The sequence below is a fragment of the Rhinopithecus bieti genome, unplaced genomic scaffold, assembly GCF_001698545.2.
Source record: "Rhinopithecus bieti isolate Rb0 unplaced genomic scaffold, ASM169854v2 scaffold_1106, whole genome shotgun sequence".
Taxonomy (NCBI): domain Eukaryota; kingdom Metazoa; phylum Chordata; class Mammalia; order Primates; family Cercopithecidae; genus Rhinopithecus; species Rhinopithecus bieti.
This window is the reverse complement of record NW_016803367.1, coordinates 701,079-720,253: the sequence shown is the minus strand read 5'-3', so window position 1 is coordinate 720,253 and position 19,175 is coordinate 701,079. Positions and strand designations below refer to the sequence as shown.

The following is a 19,175-nucleotide window of genomic DNA, read 5'->3' as shown; positions in this document are numbered from 1 at the left end:
TTTTTTTTTTTTTTTTTTGAGACCGAGTTTCGCTCTTTCACCCAGGCTGGACTGAAATGGCGCAATCTTGGCTCACTGCAACCTCCGCCCCCTGGGTTCAAGTGATTCTACTGCCTCAGCCTTCCGAGTATGCATCCAATTATAGGTATGCACCACCACCACGCCTGGCTAATTTTTTGTATTTTTAGTACAGATGGGGTTTCCCCATGTTAGTAGGTTGGTCTCGAACTCCTGACCTCAAGTGATCCACCCATCTTGGCCTCCCAAAGTGCTGGGATTACAGGCGTGAGCCACTGCGCCCGGCCTACTGTACATATATTAAATCAGTGTTCTCTTATCACTATTCTAGCGCCAAAAAAAATCTGCAAAATATATTTCTTATAAGGAAATTCTAAAATATATTCATGACATTATTTATTTAGTGTAATAAATACTTAAGAAGCGCAGAACCAGTACTAATTTCAATAGATGAAATAAAAATAAAGTATTTTCATTTGTGGTAATTGTAACTACAGTAAGTATATCTACCTCCTCCTCTTCTGCTACTTGTGATTCACGAAGAGCTGTTGGGAATACTCGAGGGGTAAAGTTGATTTTAATACTGCCAACAGAACGAGGAGCAGGAATACTGTCTTCCTTTAACTTCTCAGTAAATATATTTTCTGAACTTCTCCCTTTAAAAACAATGGTAGCAAGCAAGTCACTTATTTCTCATTTTCTAGTTAACCATCGACTGACCTTTAATTACACATCAAAGCCAACCCCCAAGTCCTAAACAAATAAATCAAATATATTTTCTGCAAGAAAAAAATGCAAAATTTAGCACTGATAATACAGCAGCCAAAGACTTACCTGCTCTTTATCAATGGCCTCAGCTACTTTTCTGGGGTTCTGTTTTTAAAACCAGTGTTTAATTCACATCAACTCTAAGGGAGGATACTTTAGGCAACTCAACATCAACTCTAGAGAAGAGCACATAGACAAAACCACCACTGCCAATACCACCTCTATCTCCTTAAACTCTATAGCAATATCTCCTATATACATTATCTCCTATATGCTTTCTTACAATAGTGTAAAAAGTTTTAGCCATTAAAGAAAACGAATGAGAATTGGTGGCAAGGACGGGCACAGCGGCTCATGTCTGTAATCCCAGCACTCTGGGAGGCCAAGGCGGGCCAATCACCTGAGGTCAGGAGTTCAAGACCAGCCTGGCCAACACAGTGAAACCCTGTCTCTACTAAAAATATAAAAATTAACCAAGCCTGTGGCGTGCACCTGTAATCCCAGCTACTTGGGAGGCTGAGGCAGGAGATTTGCTTGAACCTAGGAGGCAGAGGTTGCAGTTAGCCGAGATTGCGTGTTGGAGACTCCATCTCCAATAAACAAACAAACAAAAACTTGGAGAGGGTCTTGACTAGACATTTCAAAGGACTGGAGCAAGGAGGGAAAAAGCCCTCTTAGACTCAAACATGAAAGCCAAATAATGTGATAACAGAGGTGATCCCATCTGCCAGGATGGCCTTGTGGAACACAGTCATTCAGTACTGTTGCATAACAAAGTATGACATTAAAGATAACTAAATTTTTATCTTTATTTGATCTGCCCATTTGGGACTTTATTTTATAATGCTTGGCTTGAACCTACCTAATATAAGGTCCCAATAATTTTATATCCAAGTTAACTGTTGCTCACTCATAATGGTAAAAGACATTTCTAGGTATGTAAGAACTCAGCCAACACTACCTAGTCATCTTTTCTGAATACATTACTCAAAGAAATGTTCCAGAACACAGAGAAATAACATTAAGAACCCAGGAGTGGCAAACTTGAGAGCAAAATGAAAAAGAATGGGTTTTCTAAAGCAGTGGAGAACACACCAAAAATGTTGTAAATCGTATCTTTTTTTTTTTTAGAGATAGGGTTATTACTCTCACGTAGGCTGGAGTACAGTGATGCAATCACAGCACACTGCAGCCTTGAACCCCTTGGCTCAAGCAATCCTCCCATCTCAGTCTCTCAAGAGCTGGGACTACAGGTGTACACCACCATGCATGGCTAATTTTTTTTGTTTGTATGCTTTTTTGTAGAGATGGGGTCTTGTTTTGTTGCCCAGGCTGGTCTTGAACTCCTGGGCTCAAGCAATCCTCCCATTTTGGCCTCTCAAAGTGTTGAGATTACAGGTGTGAGCCACCACACCCAGCCTGTAAATAATAGTTTTAAATAGTAATACAAAAGAAGGAAAACAGGTCGTGGCGCAGCGGCTCACACCTGTAATCCTAGCACTTTGGGAGGCTGAGGCAGGTGGATCACTTGAGGTCAGGAGTTGGAGACTGCTTGGCCAATATGGTGAAACCTCATCTCTACTAAAAATACAAAAAATTAGTCAGGCGTGGTGGCGGGCACCTGTAATCCCAGCTACTTGGGAAGCTGAGGCAGGAGAATCACTTGAACCTGGGAGGCAGAGACTGCAGTGAGCCAAGATTATGCCACTGCACTCCAGTCTGGACAACAGAGCAAGTCTCACCAAAAAAAAAAAAAAAAAAAAAAAAAAAAAAAAAAAAAAGAAAAGAAAAAAAAGAAGGAAAATAGAATAGAAAGTGAAAACGAAGTATACTTCATTTTACTTCAGATTACTATTAATACTAATGATTAATACGATATAGAACATGCAGGAAATCATCACTGTTATCCCATGAGGAAAACCAAAAAAAACTATTTTGCTACAGAAAAACAAATCTTCATGTGTTTATAAAAAATATTAAAGTGACCACTAGTTACAGTAAAAATAAGATATATAATTTCCAAACTCGTATATCTAATTTACAAACTCTTCTATTTGCTATTTGCAAATTCAAAACGTAAAAAAGAAATTTGCTGTTTGTAGCAACACAGGTTACAACTTTTACTACAAAGTTTTACATGCAATTTTATGAAAAGGTAAAATGTTATGAACACATACAAATTCTTAATAAAAAATAAATAAACAAAAGGTTCAATATATAGTTCAGTTTCAAAAGTAAGTAAAGGAAAGGCCTCATCACCGAATTTAAAGCCAGGGTCATCTCAAAAGTGAACACAAAGCTGTTTGGAAAGATTTTAGATGCAAATAGATGAATATCAATGGCTGGAGAATGGAAATTTAATGCTGATATAGGTACAGAGGTGGGAAGGTGTAAATGAAACTAGAATCACAGAAGGGCGGCACCTCCCGGGTTCAAGTGATTCTCCTGCCTCAGCCTCGCGAGTAGCTGGGATTACAGATGTGCACCATGCCCCGCTAGTTTTTTTGTATTTTTAGTAGACACGGGTTTCACCATGTTGGCCAGACTGGTCTTGAACTCCTGACTTCATGATCCACCCGCCTCGGCCTCCCAAAGTGCTGGGTTTATAGGCGTGAGCCACCGTGCCCAGTGGGCGTCACTCTTAGTGAAAAGGATGCTTATACGATCTCTGCTCACTAGTCTTAGAAAGTAAAGGTTGGAAAAAATGTCTCTTGTAAGAAATTGAAGCTCCAGGTATTCCTCATCAACAAGTCTTTTGTAAAAAAGAATATATGATATTTCCTCAAACATACACACAAAGAAGTTTTTGCAGAAGATTAGTGGTCAGGCACAATTCGCAAGAGGAAACAATCCTCTTCCGAACAATCAGCAGACACAACAAATCAGACGAGTGGCTCCCTAAGATTTTGAAATAGCATGACAATCTGAAAGAGATGAATCATTTTAAACATACCCACTTAAAGACAGTAAAGACAGGCTAACATCAATAATGAAAACTAAGAAGCTAGTGACAAAGAACAGAGAGGTGTGGGAAAAAAACAGAACTTTCAAAATGAAAAATATTGTCACTGAAATTAAAAATATCTTGGACAAGTATAACATAAAATTAGTAATGGTTCAAGAAAATTTATAAACTAGAAGATAGATCTGAGATATTATACAGAACATAGCTGAGGAAGATAAAGAGAATACAAGAAAGTTGGCCAGGTGTGGTGACTCAAGCCTGTAATCCCAGCATTTTGGGAGGCCAAGACAGGTGGATCGCTTGAGGTCACGAGTTCAAGATCAGCATGGCCAAAATGGTGAAACCCCGTGTTTACTAAAAATACAAAAATTAGCCTGGTGTGGTGGTGCACATCTGTAGTTCCAGCTACTAAGGAGGCTGAGGCAGGAGAATTGCTTGAACCCAGGAGGCAGAGGCTGCAGTGAGCTGAGATTGTACCACTGCACTCCAGCCTGGATGACAGAGCAAGACTCCGTCTCAAAAAAAAGAAAAACATCTGTGTAATTTAAAAATATACTGAAAACAAGAGAACACAATAATGTAATATTTGTTTGTTTTTGTGTTTGTTTTTGAGACAGAGTCTCACTCTGTCACCCAGGCTAGAGTGCAGTGGCGCGATCTCGGCTCACTGCAGCCTCTGCCTCCTGGGTTCAAGCAATTCTCATGCCTCAGTCTCCCAAGTAGCTGGGATTACAGCTGTGTGCCACCACAGCCAGCTAATTTTTGTATTTTTAGTAGAGATGGGGTTTCACCATGTTGGCCAGGCTGGTCTCGAACTCCTAGCCTCAAGTAATTCGCCCACCTCAGCCTCCCAAAGTGCTTGAGATTACAGGCATGAGCCAAGAAGGTAAATTACCAGCCAAGAAGGTAATATTTGAAGACAATAGTTTTGAAATTCCCAGAACTGATGAATGACAAAGTTCTCTGAGTGATAGCATGCTCCAAGTTATGATATTATGAGACAAATAAACATAAAATTGAACTTATACTAATGAACCCACAATATACCAAGGGGAAGCATTTTAAAACAACCAGAAACAAAGGATAGATTACTTTATTAAGGATCAAGCTAGATCAACTGCACTCCATCCTGGGTGACAGGGTGAGATCCTGTCTCAAAAAAAAGAACAATATTAGAAATTAGTAAATTATATAACTATAGATAAAGTAGAGATAAGCAAATAAAAACTTTATAGAAATGAATTTGAAAAGATAAAACGCACAATTTAGAAGACAAATTACCAAAATTGACTTTGGAAAATTTCAATAATCAATAACTATTATAGAAACTAAATCTATTTTGTTTTTCAAAAAACCTCCATAAAAAAACTCCAGACCTAGACAGTTTTAGGGGAAGTTTTACTAAACTTTAAAACAAAAGATATTTCTCTTACCTAACTATATTGTTTCAAATAATAGAAAAATAAAAATGCTCTATAGTATATAGGTCTGGTATAATTTTGTATAAAATCTAGACAAGAACAGTATGAGGAATGAAAAATATAACTAAATCTCAATATGAAGATAAATGTGACAATTGCTTATAAAATATTAGCAAATTGTAAAAAAAATATATATATATATATTCAATCTAAATGACTTTTTTTTTGTTTTTTTGAGACAAGGTCTCACTCTGTCGCCCACACTGGAGTGCAGTGGCGTGATCTTGGCTCACTGCAGCCTCTGCCTCCTGGGTTCAAGTGATTCTCCTGCCTCAGCCTCCTGAGTAGCTGAGACTACAGGTGCACACCACCAGCCTGGCTAAGTTTTGTATTTTTAGTAGAGACAGGGTTTCACCATGTTGCCCAGGGTGGTCTGGAACTCCTGACCTCAGGTGATCCACCCACCTCCGCCTCCCAAAGTGCTGGGATTACAGGAGTGAGCCACCATGCCCAGCCTCTAAATGAGTTTTCAACATGCCAAGTCTCACTGTTAAAGTAGTAAAGACATATAACCTGGTGGAAATAGCACAGGTTTCAGATGCAGAACAGATCTGGGTTCAAATTCTGCAAGTTTACTTATTCATAGTTATCTTTTTTTTCTGAACATCTATTTCCTCTAAAATAAGAATAGCAGCACTTAGACTGAAGTGTTGTGAAGACTGAGTGACCCAAGCAATAAAATCCCCTGGCACATAGTAGTCACTTAATAAATGTTAATTATTATTATTATTATATATGTGATTTTAAACTAAAATGTTATAGGAATTCAATGACTTATGTAAGGAAAATACTAAATATTTCTTTTTCTCTCTTTTTGAGATGGAGTTTCACTCTTGTTGCCCAGGCTGGAGTGCAATGGCACGATCTCGCCTCACTGCAACCTCCACCTCCTGGGTTCAAGCAATTCTCCTGCCTCAGCGCCTCCTGAGTAGCTGGGATTACAGGCGCCCACCACCATGCCCGGCTAGTTTTGTATTTTTAGTAGAGACAGGGTTTCTCCATGTTGGTCAGGCTGGTCTTGAACACCCAACTTCAGGTGATCTGCCCACCTCAGCCTCCCAAGTTCTGGGATTACAGGCATGAGCCACTGCACCCGGTGGAAAATACATCCAAAACAAAGTTTAATATTCTAAAATTAGATAAAACCAAACCCGTAGCTTTCAATATAGAATTATATTCATTGGGAGGTAGGAGGGAAAATGGCAGATCGGAGACAGGATTAACATGCAGCTGTCACTTGGATGGACAGAACAGCATCTGGAGACTCGCACTGTGAACTTTTACTCCAAGAATCACTTCAGGAACACCACAAGAAACACCGTAGGAAACCCGAAAGAATTCACAGACCCTTTGAAAGAAGTGGCTTGCTGCTGCAAATGCCACAAGACAGCTGAAAAACTGAGTTCCCAAAGTGTGAGGAGAAAAAGGTCAGTCTCTGAACATACATCCCCACTGGGGAACCTGAAAATCCAGATCACAGGGGAAGGATTTAACTTTACCCAGAACCGAAATAGATTTAGGGAGCTGAGCAAAATATAGAAGTAGAAGAAGCAACAGGAAGAGTCCTGTAGGCACTTCCATCCCCAGCTGGAGTCCAAAGAAGCCATTCCTGGCCTGATCCCACAGAGGTCCTTGGAGAAGGGAAGGCAGCCAGTGGAAATGAGGCGGGACCACAGGGTGAAGGAGGCTTGCAGCTGAACTTTGTAATAATTTTGACTGAGCAGGAATTTTCCTAAGCAGAAATTGGTGGCGGGCGGGGGGGGCAAATGGGAAATACAGATGCGAGTGCAGAAGCCACAGCCAATAGTGTGGGCAGGCAGAGACTGGTGAGGCCTAAGAGCCCTCTTGCTTTCTCAGTGGCAAGGCTTATAGTCTGGGGCAAGATCTCAGCCCTGCTCACCGACTGCCTGGATATAAACTCAGTGCAGTTGGGGTGGCATGGCCGGAGTGAGACTGGCCTTGGTGGCTGACTGGGAGTTGGGTGAGGCTTGTCACCGCCGGCTTTCCCCTACCTCCCTGGTGACCTGTATGGCACAGCAGAGGCAGCCATAATGCCCCTGGGAACATAATTCCATTGGCCTGAGATTCACCCCTCCACCCCCACTGTGGCCACAGCAAGCCCCACCCAAGGGGAGTCTGAGCCCAGACCCAACTAACCTTGCCCCCACCTGATGGTTTTTCTCTACCTGCTCTATGGCCCTGCCCGTCACCTGAGAAACCCGAGTACTTGTCCTGACCAACATCAAGATTATATCTCTCTTCTATACTGCAGCTGGTGCCCTTTTGGAAGTGCCACCTCCTGGCTGGAGCCCAACCAACTCAAGCCTCTGTAGCAATTCATAACAGAACAACTCTGCTCCAAAGGAGAAAACAACAGCTAATTCCACTTCCTGCAATACCCTGTCTAGCCAGAGGTCCTGAGTCTGTCCACGTGACAACCTCACTGCTAGCATAACCAGTACTTGAAGTGCACTAAATGAAATTACGACAAAAGACTCCAACAGCATCCACTTCACTCACCTGCCACCACCAGAACAGGTGCTGGTATCCATGGCTGGGAGACCTGCAGATTACATCATAGGGCTCTTTGCAGATACTCCCCAGCACCAGCCTGGGGCCCAACTGGTTGGCTAGAACCAGAAGGGCAGTAACAATCACTGTAGTATGGCTCTCAGGAAGCCCCATCCCTAGTGGCAGGGGGAGGGCACCATATCAAGGGAACGCCCATGGGACAAAAGAATCCGAACAGTAGCCTTTGAGTTCCAGATCTTACCACTGAAACAGTCTACTCAAATAAGAAGGAACCAGAAAAGTAATTCTGGTACTATGATAATACAAGGTTCTGTAACACCCCGAAAAGAATACACTAGCTCTCCAGCAATGGATCCAAACCAAGAAGAAATATTTTTTTCTTGGTTTTTTGCCAAGAATTATTGCCAGATAAATAATTCAGAAGGTTGATTATTAAGGTCCTCAAGGAGGCACTAGAGAAAGGTGAAAATCAACTTAAAGAAATTAAAAAAAAAATACAGGAGGATATGAATGAAAAAGTCTCCAGAGAAATAGATATTATAAAGAAAAGATAATCAAAATTTCTGGAAATGAAAGACACACTTAAAGAAATGCAAAATACACTGGAAAGTTTCAACAATAGAACTAAACAACTAGAAGAAATAACTTCAGAGCTCAAAGACAAGGCTTTCAAATGAACCCTATCCAACAAAGACAAAGAAAAAAAGAATTTTAAAAAATGAACAAAGCCTCCAAGAAATCTGGGATTATATAAATGAGCAAACATAAGAATAACTGGTACTCCTGAGGAAGAACGGAAATCTAAAAGTTTGGAAAACATACTTGAGGGAATAATCGAGAAAAACTTCCTTGGTCTTGCTAGAGATCGAGACATCCAAATACAAGAAGCTCAAAGAACACCCAGGGAATTAATTGCAAAAAGATTATTGCCTAGGCACATAGTCATCACATTGTCTAAAGTAAAGATGAAAGAAAGAATCTTAAGAGCTGTGAGGCAAGGCCGGGCACGGTGGCTCACACCTGTAATCTCAGCACTTTGGGAGGCCAAGGAGGGTGGATCACAATGTCAGGAGTTCGAGACCAGCCTGGCCAAGACGGTGAAACCCCGTCTCTACTAAAAATACAAAAATTAGCCAGGCGTGGTGGCGGGTGCCTGTAATCCCAGCTACTCAGGAGTCTGAGGAAGGAGAATTGCTGGAACCTGGGATTTGCAGGTTGCTGCGAGCTGAGATCGTGACACTGTACTCTAGCCTGGGTGACAGAGCAAGACTCTGTCTAAAAAAAAAAAAAAGGAGCTGTGAGCACAAAGCATCAGGTAATCTATAAAGAAGAACCTATCAGATTAACAGCAGACTTCTTAGCAGAAGCCCTGCAAGCCAGAAGGGATGGTGGTCCAATCTTTAGCCTCCTTAAACAAAATAATCATCAGCCAAGAATTTTGTATCCAGTCGAACTAAGCTTCATAACCAGAGGCGAGATAAAGTCTTTTTCAAACAAACAAATGTTGAATTTGCCACTACCATGTCAGCACTACAAGAAATGCTAAAAGGAGTTCTAAATATTGAAACAAAACTTCAGAATATACCAAAATAGAACCTCCTTAAAGCATAAATCTCACAGGACCTATAAAACAACAGCACAATGAAAACAAAATATGGTATAAGGCAACAACTAGCATGATGAATAGAACAGTACCTCACATCTCAATACTGACGTTGAATGTAAATGGCCTAAATGCTCCACTTAAGAGATACAGAATGTCAAAATAGATAAAAACCAACCAACCAATAAGTCTTTTAACAGACTTGCCTAACATATAGGGACTCATAAACTTCAGGTAACAGGGAGGAAAAAGATATTCCATGCAAATGGACACCAAAGTGAGCAGGAGTAGCTATTCCTTTTTTTCCCCCCTCTTATTTTGAGACAGAGCCTCTTTCTGTTGCCCAGGCTGGAGTACAGTGGCACAATCTTGACTCACTGCAACCTCTGCCTCCCAGGTCCAAGTGATTATCCTGCCTTAGCCTTCCGAGTAGCTGGGCCTACAGGTGCGTACCATCACACCCGGCTAATATTTGTATTTTTAGTAGAGACGGCGTTTCACCATGTTGGCCCGGCTGGTCTCGAACTCCTGACCTCGTGATCCGCCCACCTCGGCCTCCCAAAGTGCTGGGATTATAGGCATGAGCCAATGCGCCTGGCCAGGAGTAGCTATTCTTATACAAAACAAAGCAGGCTTTAAAGCAACAACAGTTTAAAAAGATTAAAAAGGACATTGTATAATGATAAAAGGATTAGTCCAACCGGAAAATATCACAATCCTAAATGTTTATGCACCTAACACTGGAACTCTCAAATTTATTTATTTACTTTTTTTTTTTTTTTTGAGACAGTCTCGCTCTGTCACCCAGGCTGGAGTGCCGTGGCGCAATTTTGGCTCACTGCAACCTCCACCTCCAGATTCAAGCAATTCTCCTGCCTCAGCCTCCTGGGTAGCTGGGATTACAGGCATGCGCCACCACGCCCGGCTAATTTTTGTATTTTTAGTACAGAGGGGGTTTCACCATGTTGGTCAGTCTGGTCTCAAACTCCTGACCTCGTGATCCACCTGCCTTGACCTCCCAAAGTGCCGGGATTACACGTGTGAGCCACTGCGCCCGGCCAGAATTCTCAAATTTATAAAACAATTACTATTAGACCTAAGAAATGAGATAGCACCACAATAATAGTGGGGGACTTCAATACTCTATTGACAGCACAAGACAGGTAATCAAGACAGAAAGTCAGTGAAGAAATAATGGATTTAAACTATATCCTAGAACAAATGGACTTAACAGACATTTATAGAACATTCTACCCAACAACTGCAGAATATGCATTCTTTCACCAGCACATGGAACATTCTCCAAGATCAACCAAATGATAGACCACAAAACAAATTTCAGTAAGTTTTTGCTTTTTTTTTTTTTTGATACGGAGCCTCACTGTGTTGTCCAGGCTGGGGTGCAGTGGCGTGATCTCAACTCATAGCAACCTCCACCTCTTGGGTTCAAGTGATTCTTCTGCCTCAGCCTCCCAAGTAGCTGGGATTACAGGCACCACACCAGCCTAATTTTTGTATTTTTTAGTAAAGACCAGGTTTCACCATGTTGGCCAGGCTGTCTCAAACTCCTGACCTCAGGTGATCCCACCCGCCTCGGCCTCCCAAAGTGTGGGATGACAGGCATAGCACTTTCGCCCAGCCATCCTCACATAAATTTGTTTTTTTTTTTTTTTTGAGACGGAGTCTTGCACTGTTGCCTAGGCTGGAGTGCGATGGCACAATCTCAGTTCACTGCAAGCTCCGCCTCCCGGGTTCACGCCATTCTCCTGCCTCAGCCTCCCGAGTAGCTGGGACTACAGGCGCCCACCACCACGCCCGGCTAATTTTTTGTATTTTAGTAAAGACGGAGTTTCACCATGTTAGCCAGGATGGTCTCGATCTCCTGACCTTGTGATCTGCCTGCCTCGGCCTCCCAAAGTGCTGGGATTACAGGCTTGAGCCACCGTGCCTGACCCATCTCAATAAATTTAAGAAAATCAAAATTACATCAAGTACTCTCTAGGACCACAGTGGAATAAAACTGGATATTGACTTCAAAAGGAATGCTCAAAACTATACAAATATATGGAAATTACATAACCTGCCTCTGAATGATCTTTGGGTCAACAATGAAATCAAGACGGAAATTTTAAAATTCTTTGAACTGAACAATAAGAGTGATACAACCAGTCAAAACCTCTGGGATACAGCAAAAGCAGTGCTAAGAGGAAAGTTCATAGCACTAAATGCCTACATCAAAAAGTCTGAAAGAGCATAAACAGACAATCTAGGTTCACACCTCAAGAAACTAGAAAAACAAGAACACATCAAACCCAAACCCAGCACAAGAAAAGAAATAACAAAGATCAGAGCAGAACTAAATGAAACTGAAAGAAAAAAAATGCAAAAGAAAAATTAAACAAAAAGCTGGTTCTTTGAAAAGAGAAACAAAATTGATAGACCATTAATAAGATTAACCCAGAAAAGAAGAATATCCAAATAAGCTCGATTAGAAATGAAATGAGAGAAATTACAACAAATACCACAGAGATACAAAAAATTATTCAAGGCTACTATGAATACTTTATGCGCACAAACTAGAAAACCTAAAGGAGATGGATAAATTCCCAAACCTAAAAGGAATTAATCCTCCCAGATTAAGCCAGGAAGAAATAGAAACTCTGAATAGACCAATAACAAGTAGGGAGATTGAAAGAGTAATTTAAAAACTGCCAACTAAAAAAAGTCCAGGACCAAATGGATTCATAGCTGAAATTTTTTTTTCTTTTTAAAGACAGGGTCTTGCTCTGTTGCCCCCAGGCTGGAATACAGTGGTGAGATCTCAGCTCACTGCAACCTCCACCTCCAGGTTCAAGCGATTCTCCTGCCTCAGCTTCCCGAGTTGATGGGGTTATAGGCATGCGCCACCATACCCTGCTCATTTTTGTATTTTTAGCTAGATGAGGCTTCACGATGTTGGGCCGGATGGTCTCGGACTCCTGACCTCAGGTGATCGCCTGCCTTGGCCTCCCAAAGTGCTGGGATTACAGGTATGAGCCACGCTCCCGGCCCAACAGCTGAATTCTAACAGACATTCAAAGAGAACTGGTACTAATCCTACTAAAACTATTCCAAAAGATAAGGAGAAAATCCTCCCTAAATCATTTCATAAAACCCGTACTACCCTAATACCAAAACCAGGAAAGGACATAACAAAAAAAAAAAACTACAGACCAAATATCCCTGATGAACACAGATGTAACACTCCTCAACCAAATACTAGCTAACCAAGTGCAACAGCATATCAAAAAGGTAATACACCATGGTTAAGTGGGTTTCATACCAGGGATGCAGAGCTGATTTAACATGCACAAATCAATAAATATAATACACCACATAAGCAGAAGTCAAAACAAAAATCTTATGATAATCTCAATAAATGCAGAAAAAGCATTTGAGGCTGGGCGTGGTGGCTCACACCTGTAATCCCAGCATTTTGGGAAGCCAAGGCAGGCGAATCATTTGAGGTCAGGAGTGTGAGGCCAGCTTGGCCAACATGGCAAAACCCTGTCTCTAATAAAAAATACAAAAAATTAGCTACGCGTGGTGGTGCACACCGGTAATCCCAGATATCGGGGAGGTTGAGGCAGGAGAATCGTTTGAATTTGGGAGGCAGAGGTTGCAGTAAGCCGAGATCATACCACTGCACTCCAGCCTAAGGAACAGAGTGAGACTGTGTCTCACACACACAAAAAGCATTTGACAAAATCCAGCATCCCTTTATGACTAAAACCCTCAGCAAAATGGGCATAGAAGGGATATACCTTAAGGTAATAAAAGCCATCTTTGACAAACCCACGGCCAATATTATAATGAACAGTGAAAAGTTGAAAGCATTTCCCCTGACAACTGAAATAAGACAAGGATGTCCACTTTCACCAACTCTATTTAACGTATTACTGGCAGCCCTAGCCAGAGCGATCAGACAAGAGAAAAAAATAAAGAGCATCTAAATCAGTAAGGAGGAAGTCATGTTGTCACTGTTCGCCAATGATATGATTGCATACCTAGAAAACCCTAAAGACTCATCCGAAAAGCTCCTAGATCTGATACATGAATTCAAATAAAGTTTCAGGATACAAAATCAATGTAAACAAGTCACTAGCACTACTATACACCAACAAGGGCCAGGCTGAGAATCACATCAAGAACTTGACCCCTTTTACAACAGCTGCAAAAAAAACCTCAAAACAAAACAAAACAAAAAAACAAAAAACTTAGGAATATACCTAACTAAAGAGGTGAAAGATCTCACAAGGTAAACTACAAAACACTGCTGAAAGAAATCGTGGATGACACAAACAAATGGAAGCACATCCCATGTTCATAGATGGGTAGAACCAATATTGTGAAAATGACCATACTGCCAAAAGCAATCTATAAATTCAATGCAATCCCCATCAAAATATCATGATCATTCTTCACAGAACTAGAAAAAACAATCCTAAAATTCAAGTAGAACAAAAAAACAGGCCACATAGCCAAAGCAAGACTAAGCAAAAATAACAAATCTGAAGGGATCACATTACCTGACTCCAAACTATACTACAAGGCCATAATTACCAAAACAGTATAGTACTGTTATAAAAACAGGCACATAGGCCAGTAGAACAGAATAGAGAACCCAGATGTAAAGCCAAATACAGCCAGCCAATCTGACAAAGCAAACAAAACCATAAAGTGGGGAAAGGACAACCTATTCAACAAATAGTGCTGGGATAATTGGCAAACCACATGTAGGGGTATGAAACTGGATCCTCATCTCTCCACTAACACAAAAATTAACTCAAGATGGATCAAAGACTTAAGTCTACGACCTGAAACAATAAAAATTCTAGAAGATAACACTGGAAAAACCCTTCTAACACTGGCTTAGGCAAAGACTTGATGGCCAAGAATCCAAAAGCAAATGCAACAAAAACAAAGATAAATAGATGGGACTTAATTAAACTAAAAAGCTTCTGCACAGCAAAAGAAATAATCAGCACAGTAAACAGACAACCCACAGAGTGGAAGAAAATCTTCGCAAACTATGCATCTGACAAAGGACTAATATCCACAGTCTACAGGGAACTCAAACAAATCAGTAAGAACAAAACAATCCCATCAAAAAGTAGGCTAAGGACATGAATAGACAACTCTCAAAAGAAGATATACAAATGTCCAGCCAGGTGCAGTGGCTCACGCCTGTAATCCCATCACTTTGGGAGGCTGAGGCAGGCAGATCACCTGAGGTCAGGAGTTCGAGACCAGCCTGACCAACATGGAGAAACCCCATCTCTAAATTAGCCAGGCATGGTGTAATCCTAGCTACTCGGGAGGTTGAAGCAGGAGAATCGCTTGAATCTGGGAGGCAGAGATTGCGGTGAGCCAAGATCGTGCCATTGCACTCCAGCCTGGGCAACAAGAGCGAAATTCTGTCTCAAAATAAATAAACAAATAAAGAAAGAAAGAAACAAATGTCCAACAAACATATGAAAAAATGCTCAACATCGCTAATTATTAGGGAAATGCAAATCAAAACCACAATGCGATACTGTTAAGAATGACCATAATTTAAAAATGAAAAAATAACAGAGGTTGGTGTAGATGTGGTGAAAAGGGACACTTTTACACTGCTGGTGGGAATATAAACTAGCACAACTACTATGGAAGACAGTGTGGAGACTCCTTAAAGAACTAAAAGTAGAACTGCTATTTGATCCAGCAATCCCCCTACTGGGGATCTACCTAGAGAAAAAGAAGTCATTAGACACTTGCACACTTATGTTTATAGCAGCACAATTGCAATTGCAAAAATATATAACTAGCCTAAATGCCCATCAACTAATGAGTAAAGAAAATATAGTGTGTGTATACATATATAAAATCATGGAATACTACTCAGCCATAAAAAGGAATAAAATAAAATAATGGCATTCTCGGCAACCTGGATGGAGTTGGAGATGATTATTCTATATGAAGTAGCTCAGGTAGAAAACCAACATACCATATGTTCTTTGCCTTTTTTTTTTTTTTTTTTGTTTTTTGAGGACGGAGTTTTGCTTTTGTTGCCTCAGGCCGTGGGAATGCAATGGCACAATCTCAGCCTCACCACAACCTCCGCCTTCCAGGTTCAAGCCGAATTCTCCTGCCTCAGGGCCTCTTGAGCTGAAGCGGTGGGATTACAGCGTATGTTGTTACCACACCCGCCGGTGAATTTGTTGTAATTTTTTAGTAAAGATGGGGGTTTCTCCACGATTAGTCAGACCTGGTCTTCAAACTTTCCAACCTCAAGGTGATCTGGGGCCGCCCTGTCCTCCCAAAGTGGCTGCTGGATGGATTATTAGGGTGGTGCAGCCACTGCCTCCGGCCCATGTTCTCGCTCCGATAAGAGAAGGCAGCTAAGCGTATGAAGGATGCCAAGCATAAGAATGCCTATGGGGCCTGGCGGACTTGGGGTGACGTAAGGGGTGCAGGGGGGGTGAGCGATAAAAGACTCACATTTGAGCTGCAGTCGTCACACTGCTGGCTTGATGGCTCTACCAAAATTCAGAAATGCCACCACTTAACAAGAAACTTATACATGCTACCAAGCCACCACCCGTTCTCCCATAAACTACTGAACATACATAATTTTACACACAACACACACACACACAAAAAACAAAACAGAATTATATTTGTATCAGCCAGACATGGCGGCTCATGCCTACTTTGGGAGGCCAAGGCAGGCAGATTGCTTGAGCTCACGAGTTCAAGACCAGCCTGGGCAACATGGCAAAACCTCGTCTCTACAAAAAGTACAAAAAACATTAGCTGAACATTGAGGCACATGGCCTGTAGTCCCAGCTACTTGGGAGGCTAAGGGAGGATGGCTTGAGCTGGAGAGGCAGAGGTTAGAGTGAGCTGAGATCGCACCACTGTACTCCAGCCTGGGAGACAGAGCCAGATCTTCTCTCAAAAAAAAAGAAAAGAAAAGAAAAAAAGAAAAAAAAATTACATTCATTTATCTATTTTTGAACACATCAAGCAAGATTAAAAGCTAGAAGCAAACTTTATTTGCTGTAGAGTAAGTTTGCTTATAGTATTCATCTTCCTAAGTGATGTGAGGAAAAGGTCTTTTAGTGAAATTCCTAGTTTCTTATCTCTAATGGAATAAATGAATGCTTCTGACACTGCTAGTCCACTCCAAGTCTTTTTGGGCCTGAGCCTGAGTTAAGCACTTATTTAACAACATCTCTGTAAATTTCGAAAGAAAGCACACAAGCAAAGAAGACACTCTTCTTTTCGAATCCTTGAATGAATCCTTGCTCATTTTTTGTTTTTTTTTTTAGACGGAGGAGTCTTGCTCTGTTGCCCAGGCTGGAGTGCAGTGGCACGATCTCACTGCAACCTCCGCCTCCCAGGTTCACGCCATTCTCCTGCCTCAGCCTCCCGAGTAGCTGGAACTACAGGCACCTCCTTGCTCATTTTATTAGAAAACTTCATTACCGGCCGGGCACGGTGGCTCACGCCTATAATTCCAGCACTTTGGGACGCTGAGGTGGGCAGACCACGAGGTCAGGAGATCAAGACCATCCTGGCTAACACAGTGAAACCCCGTCTCTACTAAAAATACAAAAAATTAGCCGGGTGTGTTGGCGGACACCTGTAGTCCCAGCTACTCGGGAGGCTGAGGCAGGAGAATGGCGTGAACCCGGGAGGTGGAGCTTACAGTGAGCTGAGATCCTGCCACTGCACTCCAGCCTGAGCGACAGGGCGAGACTCCATCTCAAAAAACAAAACAACAAAAAAGAAAGGAAACTTCATTACCCTCGAAAGAAGAAATGTCTTTTACTTTAGTCTTTGTACTGAATTGGTTATTCTCAATATGCCAAAATAGTAACCTAATGCTGTGAATATATTTACAAAAAAAGAAAAGTGTCATATATACGTCACTAACAGGACCCACTACTCAAGAAAGTCTTAATCATTTTACCTTTTGGAGCAAGATTTCTCGATGCCGAATTTCTAGTACTAGTCTTATATTTTAATTTTTTTCTTTCTTCTTTAATTTGCTTGTCTCTTTGACATAATTTCTCTTCTTTCTGAATTTTTTTTTGCTCTTCAGCTTTTCTTTGATATTCTTTCCAGGCTTCCAATTCTTTAGTGGCTTTTATCCGTTCATTTTCTTTCATATCTTCTATTTTCTTCCTCTCTTCTTCTTCAATCTATAAAAATTGCAATTACCAAATTCTTTAAAATACATAAAAGCAACATTTCTTTAAATGAGAAATTCATTACAATAATTAATTATTCATACCTCTAAACTCTTGCCATTGTATCTGTAACAACAGATAGTAGTGAATTCTGAATTAAAATGGGAAAGGTAAATGATTCAGGAGAAAAACCATTGGTGTTGGCATCATGGAACAAAGGTTTTAGTCCCAGATCTACCATTAGCTATATGATCTTAGGCAATCACTTTCTCCAACCTCAGTTTACTTATATGTAAAATGTGGGCAGGCATTCAATTAGATGATATCTAAGGGCTTGGTAGAAAAAATAATATAAATTTATTATTCTAGGAGTTAAGCCACTTCTCTCAAAATCTATACACACACACCAACACATATACTCAAACATTTGCTTTTCAGCTTATCCCAAGTCTTACTCTGTCAACTGAAGTTGTGTCAACTGAAGAGAGAACAGTAGAAAAGGAAATAGGAAGGACGAACAAGATGGTCTGTCTCTGGTGGGTGGAAATATTTGAAGTCTTAATCCTGCTGCAAAACCTATGTTTGCACTAGCAGTTGTCTGACACTTTCAAAGAGCTAAATATCAGGTGAATTTGAAAGCAGTATCTTGTACAGGTGTGTGGCAACTTTTCTCCCTTTCACAAACTTCCCTCACATGGGCAAGAAAAAAAAAACCTGTGAAATAGAGTACCTAGTTGGTGTACATGATTGACTCCATGTATCTGACTTTCCTATGGTAAGAAAAATTTCTTACCTCTATCCACTAGAGAAGCACTTACTTCAACGATCAAAATGTCTGTGCTATCCAATATAGTAGCCACTAGCCACAGGTGGCTAATTAAGTACCTCAAATGTGGCTACTGAGACTCAGGAACTGAATTTTTAATTTTATTTAAGTTTCATTAATGTACATTTAAATTAATTTACATTTAAATAGGACATCTGAAGTGGTTCTAGAATATGGATATGCTAGGATGAAGGTCCCTAAAGGTTGTATTACTTTAAAATAGAGATTTAACATTACAAGTATGAAACCTGTGCACTCAAAGGTGCTCTATAATATCTACATGACATAATACTCTCTTCTAGAAGACTGATTATTTTCCTGTGAGATGCTGACTTTAAAATAAATTTCACCGGACATTGAATGAAAATTTCCTGTAGTCCCAATTTTACCTCAGGCTTAAATTAAGCACAAATATGCAATTATTACTACATATTCTAAGTTCAGAGAGTTGCCAGTGAGCTGCCAACAGACTGAATCAGGAGGAATCTACACATGGCAATGAAACAAAATTTAAATGACTCACAATAAGGCATGATGAACACTCCGTGTTAGAGAGGAAGCCACAACCTAAAAGAAGACGACTTTACCCAGACTAATTATATGTCTGCCTTTTTTCACTCTCTGCCCCAAGACATGAAAAAGGGAGAATATGTGAAGAGTCAGACACCCTCACCCATCATAATCCCTACAAGAAGAATGAATTTTACATGAAGTTTTTAAAATGCATAAGACTAAGTCTTTTTTTTTTTTTTTTTTTTTTTTT

At 40.7% G+C, this 19,175-nt stretch overlaps 1 protein-coding gene across 1 annotated transcript in view; it reads right to left on the bottom strand.

Annotated features, from left to right (window-relative positions):
* DNAAF4 (dynein axonemal assembly factor 4) overlaps positions 1–19,175 on the bottom strand; it is a 70,333-nt gene that overhangs the window by 22,995 nt on the left and 28,163 nt on the right. Inside the window, exons 4-5 of the mRNA XM_017881275.1 lie at positions 17,367–17,598; positions 529–674 (exon numbers count right to left, since the gene is read on the bottom strand). Coding sequence (XP_017736764.1) covers positions 529–674; positions 17,367–17,598 — 378 coding nt within the window. The remainder of the gene's footprint in view (positions 1–528; positions 675–17,366; positions 17,599–19,175) is intronic.